This window comes from Sander lucioperca, chromosome 10, assembly GCF_008315115.2.
Source record: "Sander lucioperca isolate FBNREF2018 chromosome 10, SLUC_FBN_1.2, whole genome shotgun sequence".
NCBI classification, from domain to species: Eukaryota; Metazoa; Chordata; class Actinopteri; order Perciformes; family Percidae; genus Sander; species Sander lucioperca.
Genome location: NC_050182.1, coordinates 22457971 through 22475181, shown reverse-complemented (window position 1 = coordinate 22475181; position 17211 = coordinate 22457971). Strand labels below are relative to the sequence as shown.

The 17211-nt window shown below is 42.0% G+C and overlaps 1 protein-coding gene across 4 annotated transcripts in view; it reads left to right on the top strand.

The window, feature by feature from the left end:
• Window positions 1-17211, top strand: part of me1 (malic enzyme 1, NADP(+)-dependent, cytosolic) — a 117928-nt gene that overhangs the window by 96848 nt on the left and 3869 nt on the right. For all 4 annotated transcript variants that reach the window (XR_004108999.2, XM_031322781.2, XM_036005880.1 and 1 more), the window contains 6 exons: window positions 11742-11851; window positions 12522-12619; window positions 14325-14438; window positions 14964-15069; window positions 16358-16500; window positions 16621-16794. Coding sequence is in view for 3 of the 4 variants with exons in the window: in XM_031322781.2 (XP_031178641.1) it covers window positions 11742-11851; window positions 12522-12619; window positions 14325-14438; window positions 14964-15069; window positions 16358-16500; window positions 16621-16794 (745 nt within the window). In the remaining variant the exon portion in view is untranslated. The remainder of the gene's footprint in view (window positions 1-11741; window positions 11852-12521; window positions 12620-14324; window positions 14439-14963; window positions 15070-16357; window positions 16501-16620; window positions 16795-17211) is intronic.

Genomic DNA, 17211 nt, shown 5'->3' with positions numbered 1-17211 from the left:
GAGAGCCTTGGTAACCGTCAGTGCTATTGATTTCAGCTGCATGGGTTCAGCTAACCAACTATTCAGAAGCTGGTTGAACTGTCAGAAGCTGAACTGGACACCTGTATGTTTTTGACTCATACCAGCAGTATACCATTATCTATTTTCAAACTGTCCACAATGATCTGACTTGCTTATTAGTCCACAGAAACTCAGCAAGTTGGATTTTTTTCCCAACTCATCACGTAAGGACACTTGGTCAGGACTCCTTAGCGTCATTTTCTCAACATGCAGGGTACTCCAATAGACTTCAACACATGGTTAATGTTGTGAATTCAAACATAACTACTCGGCTAAGTTTAGGAAAAGATCCTGGTTTGGGTTAGTATAAGTGAGTTTGTTAAGGAACCTATTTTACATAGGTAAGTTAAAATACGTCATTGTTGACTCTTGGTTTCACATGGGACAAGGACAGCGGTCTTTTGACCCATCCATCCACCCCAATCTCTTCGCAGACTCTTTCGCTCTTTGTACTGCGTCGCCTTATAGCGCTGTGGTGTGTTAACATTGAAGGGAATGGGCCGGCTGGCGCAGTTGCTCTTAACATCTGATATTGCCGCAGATGGGTTTACATTGGAGATAGTTGAAAGCCTGATGCGTCTCATACAGGCGCTAAAGGGGGCGATCAAACCGAATTAGGTCGGTACAGATGCGTCTGCTTCAAAAAGGCCTTTGCAAAGCGCGTCGGGCAAAACAGCAAAGTGGCTACGTGTTTTGCTGGCGACGTTTTTTCTGCCGTCGTCTTGGTCGGGTTATCAGGGCCAAAGGGTGCCTTGTATCAGACACTGAGGGGCGTGATCAAGTGACCTGGGGTGAAAGGAGGGCTGGGTGTTTGTCGTTGTAAACAGTATATTTAAATAATGTCATACATGATTATTCTGAATGCTTAAAGAATATGATTGAACATGTAAACAGAGAAGCTTACAGGAATAGTGGGAGACCTCTGGTTTGTGGAAGAAGCTGTTTTATTCTCTGTGTGACTCTAGTGGTCCCAGTTGAAGGAACATATCTCACCATAACTTTCCCAAGCACAGAGATAATTCAGACTTGTGATGTCATGTAGAAATGCTAAACCCTGTTTGAGTCAGCAGTGGATCACAGTGAGGGGTTAGCTTTGGTGTGTTTGACTTGGAGGCACAGCCAGGCATTGAAGTGTTTTAATATTCCGTTTTGTCATTCATTTTGTTTTCATACACTGATCTTATCTTTTCCCTCTTTTTTGAGCTGAAATTAGGTTAGCCATGCTGCTTGCCTTTGGGACTTGTACTTTATGTGTTTATTGCAGTTCTGTCCTTAATGGAACTTTTGTATATCTTTGACTTGCATGCATGGTGACACATCTCTGGGTCCCTGTTTGCCATGAAGCCATCACAGCCACGCACACATGGGCCTGGTTAAGACTTGTCCTAACCCAGAGTGTCCAGAGTCCAGTAAGATCAGCCTGGGTCTGGGGCCCCTCCAGCTGGCAACAGGAAGCCATGACTCTAATAACCGGGTGGCTTCTCAACTACAGGGAACAACGAAGCTTTTTCCCCAAAGGAGCCAGATTGGCGGAAAATAAGTAATTATGGGCTCAGAGATTGAATGAATGATTACAGCTCTGCAGTCTTTTAAGTAATATTCATGTTTAGTTTTCTTAAAACTAAATGTGAACTAGAATACCCCGGATTGACTCATCATCAATAAGCAGCAGAAGTCTGGAGGGATTTTTTTAATCCACCGTTTAAAAATGCTTCTGAGTTGAAGGAGAACAGTTCGTGATGCAACCGAGTGTTTGTTTGATTTCAGGCCAGCCTCCAATGCTCCAGCGACTGCTCCTGTTAACAATCAGCAGGTGTTGTCTACTGCTTTTGTCTCCAGGCAGAAATGAATGATCCCTTAATCTCATTGCTCCTCCCGCACACGCCCACAGCAACACAAGGCTCAGCAAAGGTTTCAAAACTCTGAACTCTCTCTTCTGTCATGGAAACACTAACCTTTTTGAATCCCTATTGTATTTCTGTTGGTGTGTGCAGATTTCTTTCTGTGAGAATCCTACTGCATGAAGTGCATGAGAGCAAACTGGAGGAATGTGAAGTGAAAACTTGTGAACAAACTATATTAACTGTATTGTGTCATTAGTCAGACAGCAGCAACAACGCGTTAGCTTTTTTCTTATAAATGCCGCTCTGTCAGTATAATATGGCATAGGCGCATATGCTTGTGCATCCTGATGTTGCCAGGCAACCAGCAGAAGTCACTTCACCTGGCTAAAATATAGTCCAGCTCATAGACCCTGTAAAACTAAAATTAACCGTTTTTATAAACAAATGAGCGATAACGTGTTAATTTGTTAATTAGCTTTAGAGGTGCTGGTAGGTGGATTGTGTTCCCTTTGGACAGAGCCAGGCTGCTTCCCCCTGTTTCCAGTGTTTGTGCTAAGCTAAGCTATCCAGCTGCTGGCATATTTACTATATTTACTTCTCATCTAGTCTATATCCACGACGTTCCACTTGTGGGATTGCTCCGGTGCCGGCAGAAATTCCACCGGATGTCATTTATTCGCCGCTTTATTCGTGTTGGCGTTCTAACCTCTGGTGGATTTCTGAGGACTATGGTTAACTGCTCCTCAGATCTCTGCAGGGTAAATCCAGACAGCTAGCTAGACTATCTGTCCAATCTGAGTTTTCTGTTGTACGACTAAAACTACTTTTAAACGTACACAGATTCCACCAAAACAAGTCCCTTCCAGAGGCTTTTTTGCAGCGGCCCCGAGGCTCCGTACGGCACATAGCACCGCCCAAGACGATTGTGATTGGTTTAAAGAAATGCTAATAAACCAGAGATAGTTTTCCTCCCATGCAGGAATGCTGTGTGGACTAGCCAGACCCTCCTCCGCACAGCTGTGGAGGAAGGTCTGGCAATGCGAGACTACTTCTCATCTAACTCTAGGTGAGAAAGTGAAAAAAAGATTTTACCAAAATATTGAACTCTAAAACAAAAGTATGAAACCATTTTAGACCTTGATAAAATGAAAAGTATATTTTTATGTCAGACATGATTGTGTTTGACACAACCAGCTCCAGGGTGCTCTCCTTCGCAATCTGAGTGGCAAGCAAAAACTACCCCAATGCCATCCACTAGGGCTGGACGAATAATCGAAAATGTATCGACATCGAAATTCTGAAGCTGTTATCGACGTATTTTTCCCATGACGATAATTTCGATAATTTATTTCTGTTGATGCAGGTCCAAAATGAACACTCGCCTGTCGCCAAATGCGGGGACGGGCCGACACACACCCACACACAAACACTGGCGCACACACCAGCCACCAGCCACTACCTTCTGTTTACTGATAGCTAGCGTTTAACTCAGAATGATTCATTAGCTAGTAAGTGGCGATTTTTGGCAGCCAGCCTTCCAAAAGAAAGCACAATGAAATTAAATGTTAACCGATCATTAACTACTGACCGACAAGCTGGTAACGGAGTGTCCGTTCATCCGTCCGCGAGGCTCTGACACACTTTCCTCACTCGGTGTCTGCGGACAGCTGTAGGGTTGTACCGGTGTTGATGTTTTGTGCATTGTCAGACACATGCAGCCACTATCCTGAAACCGCTTGCGAGCCTGACACAAGTCCACAGCGGCCCGCGGCGTGTATGTCCGAGCCTGTCTCCAGCGCCTCCACCTGCAGGTTGTCAGCTGTGTGTCTGCCTGCTATACTCGCAGACGGCCGATTTAACTCACCGGTCCTCGTCAATATAGTTTCATGTGTCACGTAGCTCTCCGTAAACAGAAAAAAAGAGGAGCTTAAAACACAACTTGCTGGTTCAAATTTAGGACTAACAAGTTCATTAGCAGTTAAGAAATAGAAGAAGAAGAAGTTTTCATCGAATCACAAAAACAAAAATTGTTATCGAGGTAAAATGTGCAATTGATCGTGATTTTTACTTTAGGTCATATCGTGCAGCCCTACCATCAACTATTTAAAACTCATGGCATCGAGAGAATAAGACCGACGGATGGATGAAAGGAGCAACAGAGAAGAGGAGAGGAGAAAGAATGCAGAATGCGTCTGTGTCTTCAATGATGGCTCGGGGATTTGAGAAATAATGTGTGCTGAGAGATGCAGCAGAGTGAGAGGGGGCTGAGGATTTATTAAGGCTTCAGCCATGAAGCCCTGTAGGGACTGCAGAAACAGACAGACAGCCTGTGTGTGTGTGTGTGTGTGTGTGTGTGTGTGTGTGTGTGTGTGTGTGTGTGTGTGTGTGTGTGTGTGTGTGTGTGTGTGTGTACAAATGCATATACTATGTGCACACAAGTTTGACAGCTGTGTTTGGACAGAGCACCCTTGTGTGTGACCTTCTTTGTAGAGGTCCTCCCTGGCTCTGCATAGACTCCAACTAAAAGAGTCCCCACCTCAGTGTTGGAAGTATGTATGACATCCACCTACTTCCTATTAGCTGGAGATTCAGATTTCATCGAGTCTCAGATGAAGCCAGATTGTGTTTCCTGAAGGAGCTGGGTCACTCGTTAACTCTCCTGTCCTGCATATTGGCCCAGACATAACAGCAAAGTCTGAGCGATTCCCCACATGGGAGAGCATCTCATGTCTCACACTCTTTTACATACCATCAAACATTAATAATAATGCAGTTATTCTCAATAAATAGGATAGGTTGGCAGTAAGGACCAAGAAACCCTGAAAGTACTACAGTACAATGAGTCTAGGTATTTTTCTTTCATTCTGCTACCCTTATTATAGTGGCGCATCATAAATCACAGCAAAATAAAAGTTTTAGGAACAAAGGAGCTCTGTGTTGTTCGGCTAGCATTTTCCAGATAGCTTAAACAGCGGCATGGCAGGAAAGGTTAGCGTCTCGTCTGCAGGTGTCTTGTCTGCCCGTCTGGTCATCTTCTGTTTCCAGAAGTCTCCAACATGAAAATCAATTAAATCGAAACACCTATCTTTCTATAATGTGTACTATTGTACGCGGACGAATAATGAATGATGGGTGATTGGCTTAAAGACCAAGCTTGCACAAATATAGAGCCTTTAGGCTCGATTATACTCCAGAACGGACGCGTACACGGACAGCTGCAGACCACACAGGCGCAAATTAGGTCTGTTAATAATATCCGCTTGAAGGACGCCTTTCACACATGCAAAGTACATTGCTATGCTTACAGTGAAAAATTCCCCATAGGCCAAAAAAAAATTATTTTCCCCTTTGGCCACCATTGTAAAAGAGACACCTGTAAAACTGCTGCCAGGACACCTCGAACTCCAAACAAGGTTATGACTCTTTCTATTCAGAATTTTTAGTCCATGGACTTTTTATATATTTGAAAAACTTCTGTCTAAAAGTGATTTAAGAACCTGTGATATCACCACAATGTAAAGTATATGGGCCGTGCGGAAATACTGCAGAGAAATACTACTGCGCATATTCAGTGGGTTGCATATCACAAAAGTATTAGAAGCTTTGTTTTGGCGCCATTTTGGGATCCTGTATCCAGTTAATATAATACATCCATGGCGGAAGTCGGTACAGAACCTACGCGTAATACCATCAATGACAACATTTACGTCACACGGACCCCGGCGCACGCAGACAGTATAATTTCGGCTATAAAGGTAGAATCTACTCTAGTTTGAATTGGGTGGGACTCGTGGAAACACGCTGTAAACATGACACTGTTATATTATCTCCTTTAAAGTTGATATGTCCAACTTGTTAGAAAACAGCTGATTATTTACATGTTGAGCAGATTCAGAGCAATACTATGTGTTGTTTGTCTGCGTGATGAATGCCCAAAGTCCAACATTTACTCTCCTCTTAGATCATATCAGAAACAAAAGAGTTTTCACTGTCACAGTTTTACAGCCTTAAGCAGGTGTAGGCAGGATTTCTCTTGCCTGTTGTCTCATCCTAGTGACCGAGTGCTGTCCACCCAGGCCTTTTTGGTCTCTGAAGCCACTGAACAGACACTGCTGTTGACAAAACACTGAACAAAGAGATGGAACATGAGCTCACTGCCAAATCTCAACAGCAGGGATACACCGTCTCTTTCTTTCATGAGAGCTGGTGGAACAAAGTCACTGTTTTGGCAGTCGAGTTCAACAAGTCCTGAACTTTGTCTTGAGTTCAGTCACTCATCACCAAATGTAATGCTTGTCAAACTTAACAAAACTATGGAATTTGAATAGCAACAAATAAATGAATAATAAACACCTTAGTTATAAGCCTACAAGGGGCTAACAAAATTGCATTGAGGAGCGACCTAGACATAAATTAAACTCTAAATAATCATTTGTTAGTGATAAATAGCTCTTAATACTGAATATTAGCCAATACACTTCAGTATAGTTTGTTTCTGAGTGATATATGACAGGATATAACTCAGTTTTGAATATCGGATGGATCCTTTGGACCACAAAACTAGAATACTGTTTCCTAGTATCATTTTCAAATTCAACATACAGTTCACATAGGTATATACAGTACGGCTGGACGATTTTGGCTAAAATCATAATCACGATTAATCGAACAAGTTACCTCGATTACGATTATTGAACGATTATTTAAAAAAAAAAATCTTTTCTTATACTGTAAATATGTTCACGGTTATTTTTTCTAATGAAAGAGTGCATAATCCTATCTTTGTGATTCTAAAATAAGGAAACAACACACAGATAGCAATTAATGCTTATTTATTAAATATTTCAAACAACTGAACTGAAATCTACAACAGTAGATTTTACAATGAAATAAAAACGTCTTATAAAAAAAGTAATTTAAGTTTTATTGTAAAAAAAAAAAAAAAAAACAGTTTCCTAAAAATGTAGAAAATAAATAATAAATGTCCATCATAAGATTAACGGGAACCTGTGGTTAACTGTCTTTTCGGAGTTAAACTCCACAAGCGTGTCCTGCAGCTCGCCGGCCGTCACACACACACACACACACACACACACACACACACACACACACATCCACAGCGCAGCAGGCAGAGGCGGGGTCTGTTCTGAGTATAATAAAGCCCCGTCTGTGTTGAGCAAAACATTATGTGAATTACTACGAGAATGGACATGCATTTAATATAGGGAAAGTGCACAAGTATTAGCATCATTTGTTGTTGTTGTATGTGGTGCTAAGGTCTAGTGACGATGCTATAAAGACCGTTGCCGTGCTTGCGTCGCTCCCTTACCCCTCCTACCAGTCCCTATGGCCACTTGGCCAGTGGGAATGCAAACAGGAAAAAAGATTTTGGGGGAGAGTAGTTCTTAGAACTGCTTAGAAGTGTACTTTTCCTCTAAAAAGTACAAGTACTATCCGATCGGAAAGCACCTATGGTCGCAGACTGGACGGGCGGAGTCACGTGACTACACACGCGGCGGCCGTAATATGTTTTAAGGGGAAAGTACATTAACACACAGTGGGCAGCCGCGGAAATATTAATAGGATTAAAAGACCGAAATAACCGACTTGGTAAAATTACGTCGGTTATAGGCTCTGAATTTCGGTTACGATTATTTTTCGATTAATCATCCAGCCCTAATATACAGTATATATATATATATATATATATATATTAGGGATCGGGCCCGATCACGTGGTTTCAGACTCGATCGGAATCGGACGTTACCTCCCGATCAGGACTGGGATGTATATATATTCTCATTATTTTTTAACACATCTATAGTTATGCGGTATCCCAGAGTTAGACCCTTTTGACTCCACACAGAAACAGCAACGCGTGCGGCATGACATCACTTTGTTGCAGAGACGCTATTGGTTAAATGCCGGCAAAGTAGAACACGGAAGCAGCTTGAAGCGGAAAGCGCGAGTATGTCTGCAGTCTGGAGGTATTATAAAGTTGAATTATTATAGTATATATTATATATATATTAAGTATCGGATCGGGACTCGGTATCGGTAGATACTCAAAATCAAATGACTCGGACTCGAGGGCAAAAAAACCTGATCGGGACATCCCTAATATACATATATATATATATATATATATATATATATATATATATATATATATATATATATATATATATTGTACATCCCTCTTCCCAGGGGCCCAATCTTTAGTTTCCCAGCTAAAATGATCATGGACACCATAATAATAATAAGTAATTTATATTTAAAATCTTTTTACAATGTAATTAAGTATTATAATTGTACATATACAATTAGTTATACCCTAACTTTCATTGCAGTTTTGGCACCTTTACCAGATTTAGTAACATAGTACCAGTAATAATAATCCTACTATTCAGGTAATGCAAAAGGTGCATTGTCAGATTGGGCGTTCCATTCAGAGGGTTGTCAAGGAAAGACAACAGACAGGCAGAAAAGGAGCCAATGAACACAAATGTCCTCCAAGATGAGCTTTGTTCTCTGCAACACACACACACACACACACACACACACACACACACACACATATGTCAAAAACACTCCCCCTATCTTTATGGCTCAGGCCAAGGACCAAAGAGCTTTTTCTGCATTGGGAAGATGTTCCTTTCTTTCTGCAGTACCACAACCACAGATAGTTACTCTGTAGTTTATGGTCAGTGGATGCCCATAAATATGCATGTGTAACAGCTCAGCCTTTCTCAGGTCTGTGTCAGGAGTCTCTGACCTTTCTGGGCTGTCATTTAGAAATAAAACACAATTCAATGTCTAACAGGCCACATTGTTTTTCATTCTCACCTAAAGCCTTAAAATGTAATCCTCTGTCTTTACTGAGAATACTTGCAGCATGTGAGTACGACTTTCAACTTCTGCAGAGGACTACACTCCCAGATCTATCTCTCTGGACTCATGGCCTTTCTGTATAGGCAGCTTGGTTCTGCGTGAACTGGTGTGACCTCTCCAGTAGCGAGTTGCACCACACCATACCAGAGGGCGCTGCAGTGGCAGTGGAGCAAGGCCACATCTATCCTCGCCTGTCGCCTGTCTCTGTCTCCTAAAGCCCCAAAACAATGAAAAGTTTATTGCTCCCTTCTTGGCCTCATTATTCCTCCTCTTCGCACAAGCTCTCATTGCTGTATGACTGCTCTCAGCTTGATAGAAAACACATTTCTCTCTTCAGCACTAGGCTACCGCTGTGTTGGCAGTAAGTCAGCCGGGCTGTCAGTCTCTGTGTTAGGAAGCAGTGTCTTGCAGTGTGGCAGAGGGAAGGATAAACAGTGAAGCAGCAATGGCACTCTCTCATCAGGACATCAAGTTTTTATTACAGTTGAACTCAGGTCACTTCTCGTCCTGCATTTCATTCTCGCCCCGCTTCCGCTCTGCTTCATCCTCCTCCTGCTGAAGGTTTAAGCAGTTTAGCAGCCACTGTAACAAGTGGGAAAGAGCTTTAGTGAATTGTAGAATAACGGTGCAAACAAGGATCCTTTTCCTTATGAGGTAGGAGGTGGGGTTTTATGAAAAGGCTGAAAAAGCCACAGAAAGAAAGAGCAAAGTTAAAGATAGAACGGAGAGAAAAACAGTGTCTAAATTGTGAAAAAGAAATGTGACGAGGAAGGATTTCATGTCGCCCTATTGTTCAGTTAACTGACGGGGCTGTAGGTGTTGTTGGGGGGATTTCGGGACGGCTTGGCCTGTTTGCTTGGCCTGTCCCCAATTTCCTTCATCACTCACTGAAACATGATCCCTGGTGTTTTTAATACAGGTTTCAGACAACCTCACGCTTTCCTACCATTGTTTCTAAAAGTTATCCTGCTAATAAATACTTTCAGGCAGTCACGCCATTCAAATGGCATTTGTTCATCCCAGCTATCTCCTGCTTTTGTAATAGTACTGCAAAAAGTTCCCAGTTTTTTTAATATCTAACTTTAAATGCAATTTCACCTTGTGCGAGAACTTTCCTTAAAGGTGGGGTAGGTAGGATTGTGAAGATCCAGGACTTAGCCAAAAGAATTTAATATCGACAACTTCTCAGTCCCTCCCCCCTTTCTGCTAAAGCCCAAAACGGTCTCCTAAGCCTTAGTAAGTCTTACCTAAGTCTTACCTACTGCACCTTTAAAGTGACAATAGACAGTTTTTTTTAAACTTATCATTATGAAGTAAAGTTGATTGTTTATTGTAATGGCTATAGAATAATGACACCATCGGCGTTCCCTATAAGCCTCGCTTTCCATATTCAACGGTTACTATCTCCTGGGAAAGGAAGGCTCCATTCACGGCGAAAGCCCTGGGACAGTTCCAAACCGACGGTGTTGAAACGTTGTCTGTTTCCACTTTAAACAGAATATCTTAAAACTAAAGATTGGATTTGTTGCCGTTATAGCCACTTTAGTCTATATCCACGACGTTTCACTTCCGGGATTGTTGTGTTGCCGTCGGAAATTCCGCCGGATGTCCCTCTTTTCGGCCGGATGTCCGTTATTTACACTTTCTCTGTGTTGGTATTTTAAACTCCGGTGGATTTCCGAGGACTATGGTTAACTGCTCCTCAGATCTCTGCAGGGTAAATCCAGACAGCTAGCTAGACTATCTGTCCAATCTGAGTTTTCTGTTGCACGACTAAAACTACTTTTGAACGTACACACGTTCCACCAAAACAAGTTCCTTCCTGAGACTATTTAGCAGAGGCACCTTGGCTCTGCCGGGTGCTTACCGCCGCCCATGATGATTGTGATTGGTTTAAAGAAATGCCAATAAACCAGAGCACGTTTTTCTCCCATCCCAGAATGCTGTGTGTACTAGCCAGACCTTCCTCCGCAGCGCTGTGGAGGAAGGTCTGGCAAAGCGAGACTATATCCACTGTAAAGAAAACAAAAAATCTCCATTAATATACAGAATTAAGTGAGTATTTTTTCAGCAACAATCATTAGTTTTTCAGACATAATGTCATCCTGTACACCTTCACCAGGCCCTTTGATTTTCCTGCAGCCTAAAGCCTTTCATCTTGGAGAGCAGCAGTCGCTCTGCAAACATCCAGTAAATTCCTAGACAAAAGTTCCATCTGTTGAAAGGCATGGGAACTTGGGATTCCTCTTTGTCGCTGCTGAATCAAATTCACAGACTCATAATGCTGGCCTTATGGCTTAATTTTGTTGTATGATGTTTTTGTAGGAGCCTACAGCCACAGGCTCCTGTGTTCCTGTATTCCCTGTATGTGATAGGTGGTCTGAGCAGCATCTTGTAAAAATGAAGACAGCTGCTTTACTGGGATCCTGGGTGGGCTCTGTGTTCGTTCTTTTCCTTCAAATGGGGTGTTTTTGTGATTCTACTCCTTTGTAAAGGTTTGACCTGCCTCACTGAAACTCATTGTGAGCTGCTGTTGTGAAGTTGGGGAAAACAGGTGTCAACTTGTCAAATGTCCATTAAACAAAACCGTGTACACAGTTATGGGGCTTTACATTTTACTTCAGACATGCCTTCTAACATAACAGAGTATTCCTTTTCTATTTATTGAAATAACTGTGCATATTCCGAAAACTGAATTAAAACCATTGTTATAACTTTGTGCACGGATAAGCCACATCACCTCTCTTCATTTCTCGCCCTGTGCAGTGAGAGAGCGCCCCCCTGAGGACTGCTGAGACTGCTCTCTGTATATGTGTGTGTCTGCAAAAGTCTATTAAAACCCTTTGAGTTAACATTTAGCTCTGTTAACTCCTTTATTTCCCTTTTCTGTCCATTTCAGGTCATCTGTCCATTCAGCCAGATTAATTGCTGCTCTTCTGTTTACAGGTATGGAATGGACTGTCTGATTCAATTCGAGGACTTTGCAAATGTTAATGCTTTCCGGCTGCTGAGCAAGTACCGCAACAAGTACTGCACATTCAACGATGACATCCAAGGTAACTCAACGACAGAGACACACACACACACACACACACACACACACACAAATGGGCATCTTATGTGTCCATCTCACCTATTCATTTATTTCTCATAAAACCACATGTGAAATACGAATAATAGTTGTACAAATTAATCTTGTATTTGTGTTTTAAGAGACCTTAACCATCTTCTTTGAACCATAAAAAAAGAGAGAATAGAAATTTGAAATGCAGGTTGTACATTTCATGTGTTTAAGGGAAACTTCACTCAAGTATTTCTATTTGTCTGATATTACTCTCGTAAACAATGGCATTACTGATCACATAAAACATAACCCGTAAACATACTCTGATGCCATATGAATAATTGAATGCAACATTTTTTCATCAACCAATAGGAAATACAGTACATGTAGCTATAGTATATATATATATATAGGTATATAAACAGTAAAAATGGAAATATGTTGTTATGTGTACCCCTAATTGTTTTCTAAAATGTCTTTGTGCATACGCGGTGCATGTGAAATGTTAGCATGTTAGCATGAATGAATGCTAACATTTATTCAGAAAGAAAGCTTACCCGGCTTTCCTGTTAGCTCATTAAACTGTCTGCTGCCTCCACCACGCTCCACTTCTTCTTTGCCCATTTTTGCCCGTGTTGATGTTGCTCTATAATACTCCTTAGGTACTGCTGCAGTGGCAGTAGCTGGACTCCTGGCGGCTCTCCGCGTCACCAAGAGCAGTATGTGCGACCATACCATTGTGTTCCAAGGTGCAGGGGAGGTATGTGCAGCACACTTAAAGCAATACTGTTTGGCTGAACAGCAGGCACTGTGGCCCAAAAAGCTCATTAGAAAATAATGGCAAATTGAATCCAATCCAAGTGTTTCTTGAGTCAGATGCTTTAAAGACATCAACATCCTGGTGGTATAGGGTTTCAAGATGCTCACTATGTAGTCTCAGTTACCCTGTGTAGAAGCCACTATGTCTTTGTTTATGTCTGATTGCACAGTTTTTACTATCCTGACCAGCAATAAGCCACTCGGCTGGGTGCGGGAGAATAACTTATTTTTGACGCACTTCAGACTACGTCTACACTACTACGTTTTGGTTTGAAAAACAAATATCTTTTGCTACGTTTACGTCTCGCGTCCACACTACTCCGGCATTTCTGAGCCCCTAAAACGGAGACGTTTGGAAACACTGCTGCCTCCGTTTCACTTTGAAAACTCCTGGGTTGCTTTGTAGTCTCGATGGGCATAAACAGAGACCTTTGGAAACAACGATGACTGGATATGTACTCATTGAAGTGTGTAAAAAAAACACCCGCACCCAGCCGAGTGGATAACTGCTGATCAGGATTGTCGCTACATCCTCATTTGAGCCCAGCCAAGGACCTTTTTTTCCAACTTTGTCCCTTCATTTCTCATGTCAGATCATTTCCCCAGATTTACTCTTTAAAGGTGCTGTAGGTAGGGTTGTGAAGATCCAGGACTTAGCCAAAAAATTTGAACATCAACAACTTCTCAGTCCCTCCCCCCCTTTCTGCTAAAGCCCAAAACAGTCTCCTAATCCCCTCCCCCCACAAGGGAGAATGAATGCATATGCATGAGCAGTGATTGGCACACAGTTAGACACCCCCCCCTGGCCCTGATTGGTGCATCTGAACAGGGAGAGGTGGATTTTTGCTAATCTCACTACAGGCTGTAGGTGGAGCCAGAGGAGCTGGATTTATTTTAAACGACCTGCTTCATGTAGTTCTACTGGAACATAGGGTCAGTTTGACAAATATGACAGAAAGTTAGTTTTATAAGGCTTACCTACTGCAACTTTGAGACATATATGAAATGAAGACATCATTATTTAGGGCAGTTGAAAAACAAGCATGTCTCCAGGTGAAGTAGAAATTTTTTAAACAAAAAGTTTAATTCTCATTTTGTTTCAATTGAAGTGTATTTGTGACATGTTTAAATGTAGCAAAAAGGTAGCAAAAGTCAAAGTCAGCGAATTGATCATTAATGTCAGTTACACAGAAGAAATACTATATATATATATATATATATATATATATATATATATATATATATAAAGTTTGCTAATTGAAGCATGCTGTCTGTAGCCATTTTAAGCGTCTCTTCATTTCAGACCAAGTCAGGAAACCCCAGAGTGAGACGGGATGTGTTTTGCTTGTAAAGCATAAAGCTTATTTGTATGAGGGATATTCTGTTTTTCCTCTTTCAAAAGTTACATGGTCTCACTTTAAACCAGGCTGTATTGTAATTGTGTGCAGAAAAATGATTTCCTCTGTCTTTAGTAACATTCCTAATTTCTCATCACTACAATTAGTGAAACGGAGAGAAAATATTGTGATTTCAGATCAGATATTCTTTTGACGAGATGGATGAGTTATTGTATGTGATACGGAGATGTCATGATGCTCTTCCTCTCCCCCTCCTCTTTTTTCCCTCTCCTTTTGTCTTGCTCCCAGGCAGCGATGGGGATTGCTGAGCTGATCGCCATGGCCATGGAGAAGGAGGGACTCGCTAAGGAAAAGTGTTTGAAAAAGATCTGGATGGTTGATTCCAAGGGCCTCATTGTCAAGGTGTCTTAAAGGAACACGCCGACTTATTGGGACTTTGTCTTATTCACCGTATCCCCCAGAGTTAGATAAGTCCATACATACCCTTCTCATCTCCGTGCAGGTTCGACATAGGTTTGTCTGGGGAATCACTGTAAAAGAGTATGCAACATCATCTGTTACACATCTGTTTTTTTCACCATATCCATGTTATTCATCCCTCAATCCTCCTTCTCCTCTTCGCTGTCCCCCACCGTTTGCTTTCTCACTGCTTTTCTCACTCCACCAACAATGCTCTCTCTTTCTTCTCCCCTTTATCCCGCCTCTCCTCTTCAGACTAGCCTCTTTTCACCCCCTCTTTTCTCTCTCTCGTTTCCAACTGGTCATCCTCCAGTACAGAGGAGCACTTTCAAGAAATCCTTCATTCCTTCAGCAGTAAAAGATGGTTGGGGAGCAATAAGAATGTTTTTTTACAGTGTCTGGTGTTTCTACAGATGGTCTCATGTCTTCCATGTCCTCCTCCTCAACCTGTCCTCTCCATCTCCGTAGGGCCGAGACCAGCTGACTCATGAGAAGGAGAGGTTTGCTCACGAGCATCCACAGATGAAGAAACTGGAGGATGTGGTTCGGGAACTGAAACCCACAGCTATCATTGGTATAGTCTATATCCTTGACATTCCACTTCAGGGATTGTTCCGTTGACGTTTGTGATTGGTTTAAAGAAATGCCAATAAACCAGAGCACGTTTTTCTCCTGTTCTGGAATGCTGTGTGGACTAGTCAGACCCTCCTCTGCTGCGCTGTGGAGGAAGGTCTGGCAATGCGAGACTGTCAACGGTAAAACAACAAGCATCTGATGTTTTCATAAGACAGCCAGTTTGAAGCTATGTGATTGTCAGACTGCATGTTAGATAGAAAAATCAATAGATGACAGATAGATGATAAATAGATAGATGACAGTGATAAATTGGATGCAAGGAGTCATTGAAAGAAAGGACTGATAGTACATGTGTACATTTGAGGGAGAGTTTAAGGTCATATGGGGAATGCTGAAGATGAACTACGGAATTTTCGGTCTGTGTTTAAAGCCCAGTTCAGATCAAGGATTTGCGACGAGACGAGTTGAAACTTGCCATTACTTGCAATTTGCCAGTATGCAACGTTCTGAAACCTGCCAGTCTACACCGACGAGACTGTGTATCATCTCCATAGCGGCGACTTTCTGTACTTCCGTTCTAACTTCTGAATTTTCAAGGTTTTTTCGTAGCTGGATATATTTGTATCGTCATAGAATATGAACAACCGTAGTGATAGTTAGCTGCTTGCTACAGTTGCGTTTGTATTAGTAACGAAACGGCACAAAACAATGTTTTATTTCTCTGATTCACTGCTTTGTTCTAACGCTGCTCCCTCTCTTCATCTACTCTCTAGCTCACTCGACCACTCGCTCGTGCTCGAAAGGCGCTCGTTGAGCCTCCGTCAAAAACATTTCAACCAGCTCATGGTTTGTAAATCGACCAGCTGACTTGCTAGGAGCTGCTTGCCTGTTGTTTCAAAACCAGCCGCTGGCGACTTGACAAGCTGAGGCGCAGGCGACGCCGTCAGCTGTTGGGAAAGCTCCTAAAGAAGCAGACTGAAATATGCCTGGGCAATATGGAGAAAATCAAATAACACCTTTTTTTTTTACCTAATTCCTTGATATTGATAGTGCATTGATAATGTAGGGTTGACGATTGGTGCTTTCACAAAATAGTTACACAATGAGATTTTTGATAAATAATCATCAGTAATGTGGATATAATGACTAAGTGGGTAAAGGCCAATTTTCAAACTCTAAGATGATATCAAGCCTCATATCACGATATCAATATAATTTCGATATATTGCCCAGCCCTAGACTGAAATGGGATATTTTGCACATTGACGGCCTGCATTCTGTCTCAGGTGTGGCGGCTATTGCCGGAGCCTTCACCGAGCAGATCATCACAGACATGGCTTCCTTCAATGAACGCCCAATCATCTTTGCCCTCAGCAACCCTACCAGCAAAGCAGAATGCACTGCTGAGCAGTGTTACACACTCACAGAGGTATTCACTCAGGACTCTCTTCATCGCAGTGATATTCTCATACATGGCCATGAATGGTTTCCTTGGTCATCTCTAATGAATGGGCGAATAAAACCAATAATAATCCTCATTGTGCTGCAGGGGCGGGGCATCTTTGCCAGTGGCAGCCCATTTGATCCCGTCACCCTGTCCAATGGGAGGACGTTCTACCCTGGTCAGGGAAACAATGCCTACATCTTCCCCGGTGTAGGCCTGAGTGTCACCGTTTGTGGCATCCAACATATTACAGAGGGAATCTTCCTTGCTGCAGCAGAGGTAACACACTGACATAATTAGTACATACACACCCTTTTTGTGTATTTTATATTATTATTTAATGAACGCGGGAATTTGTACGATCAATTGTGTTATCAATAACTCATGCTGTCACTGAACCTTTTCTCCTGAAGTCTCAGTAAGGCCATATCTTGACAACGAAATGAATGCCTGGAGCTTTTTAATGGTACATAACTGACGGTGATAGGCGAGGTATAATTCCTTTTTTCTTGTTTGGCTCTAAGTCTGAGTCAGAATGTGACTAGAAACAGTTCACACCACAAATCTCTCTCTTTATATATTTCAATCAGGAGAGACAAGTGAATGAAGTAAAGATGAATGTTTATTATAACAGATGGTAAACAACCGCACACATAATAGCAGCATTAAATGTACTAAAGGCAGAGAATCGTATTT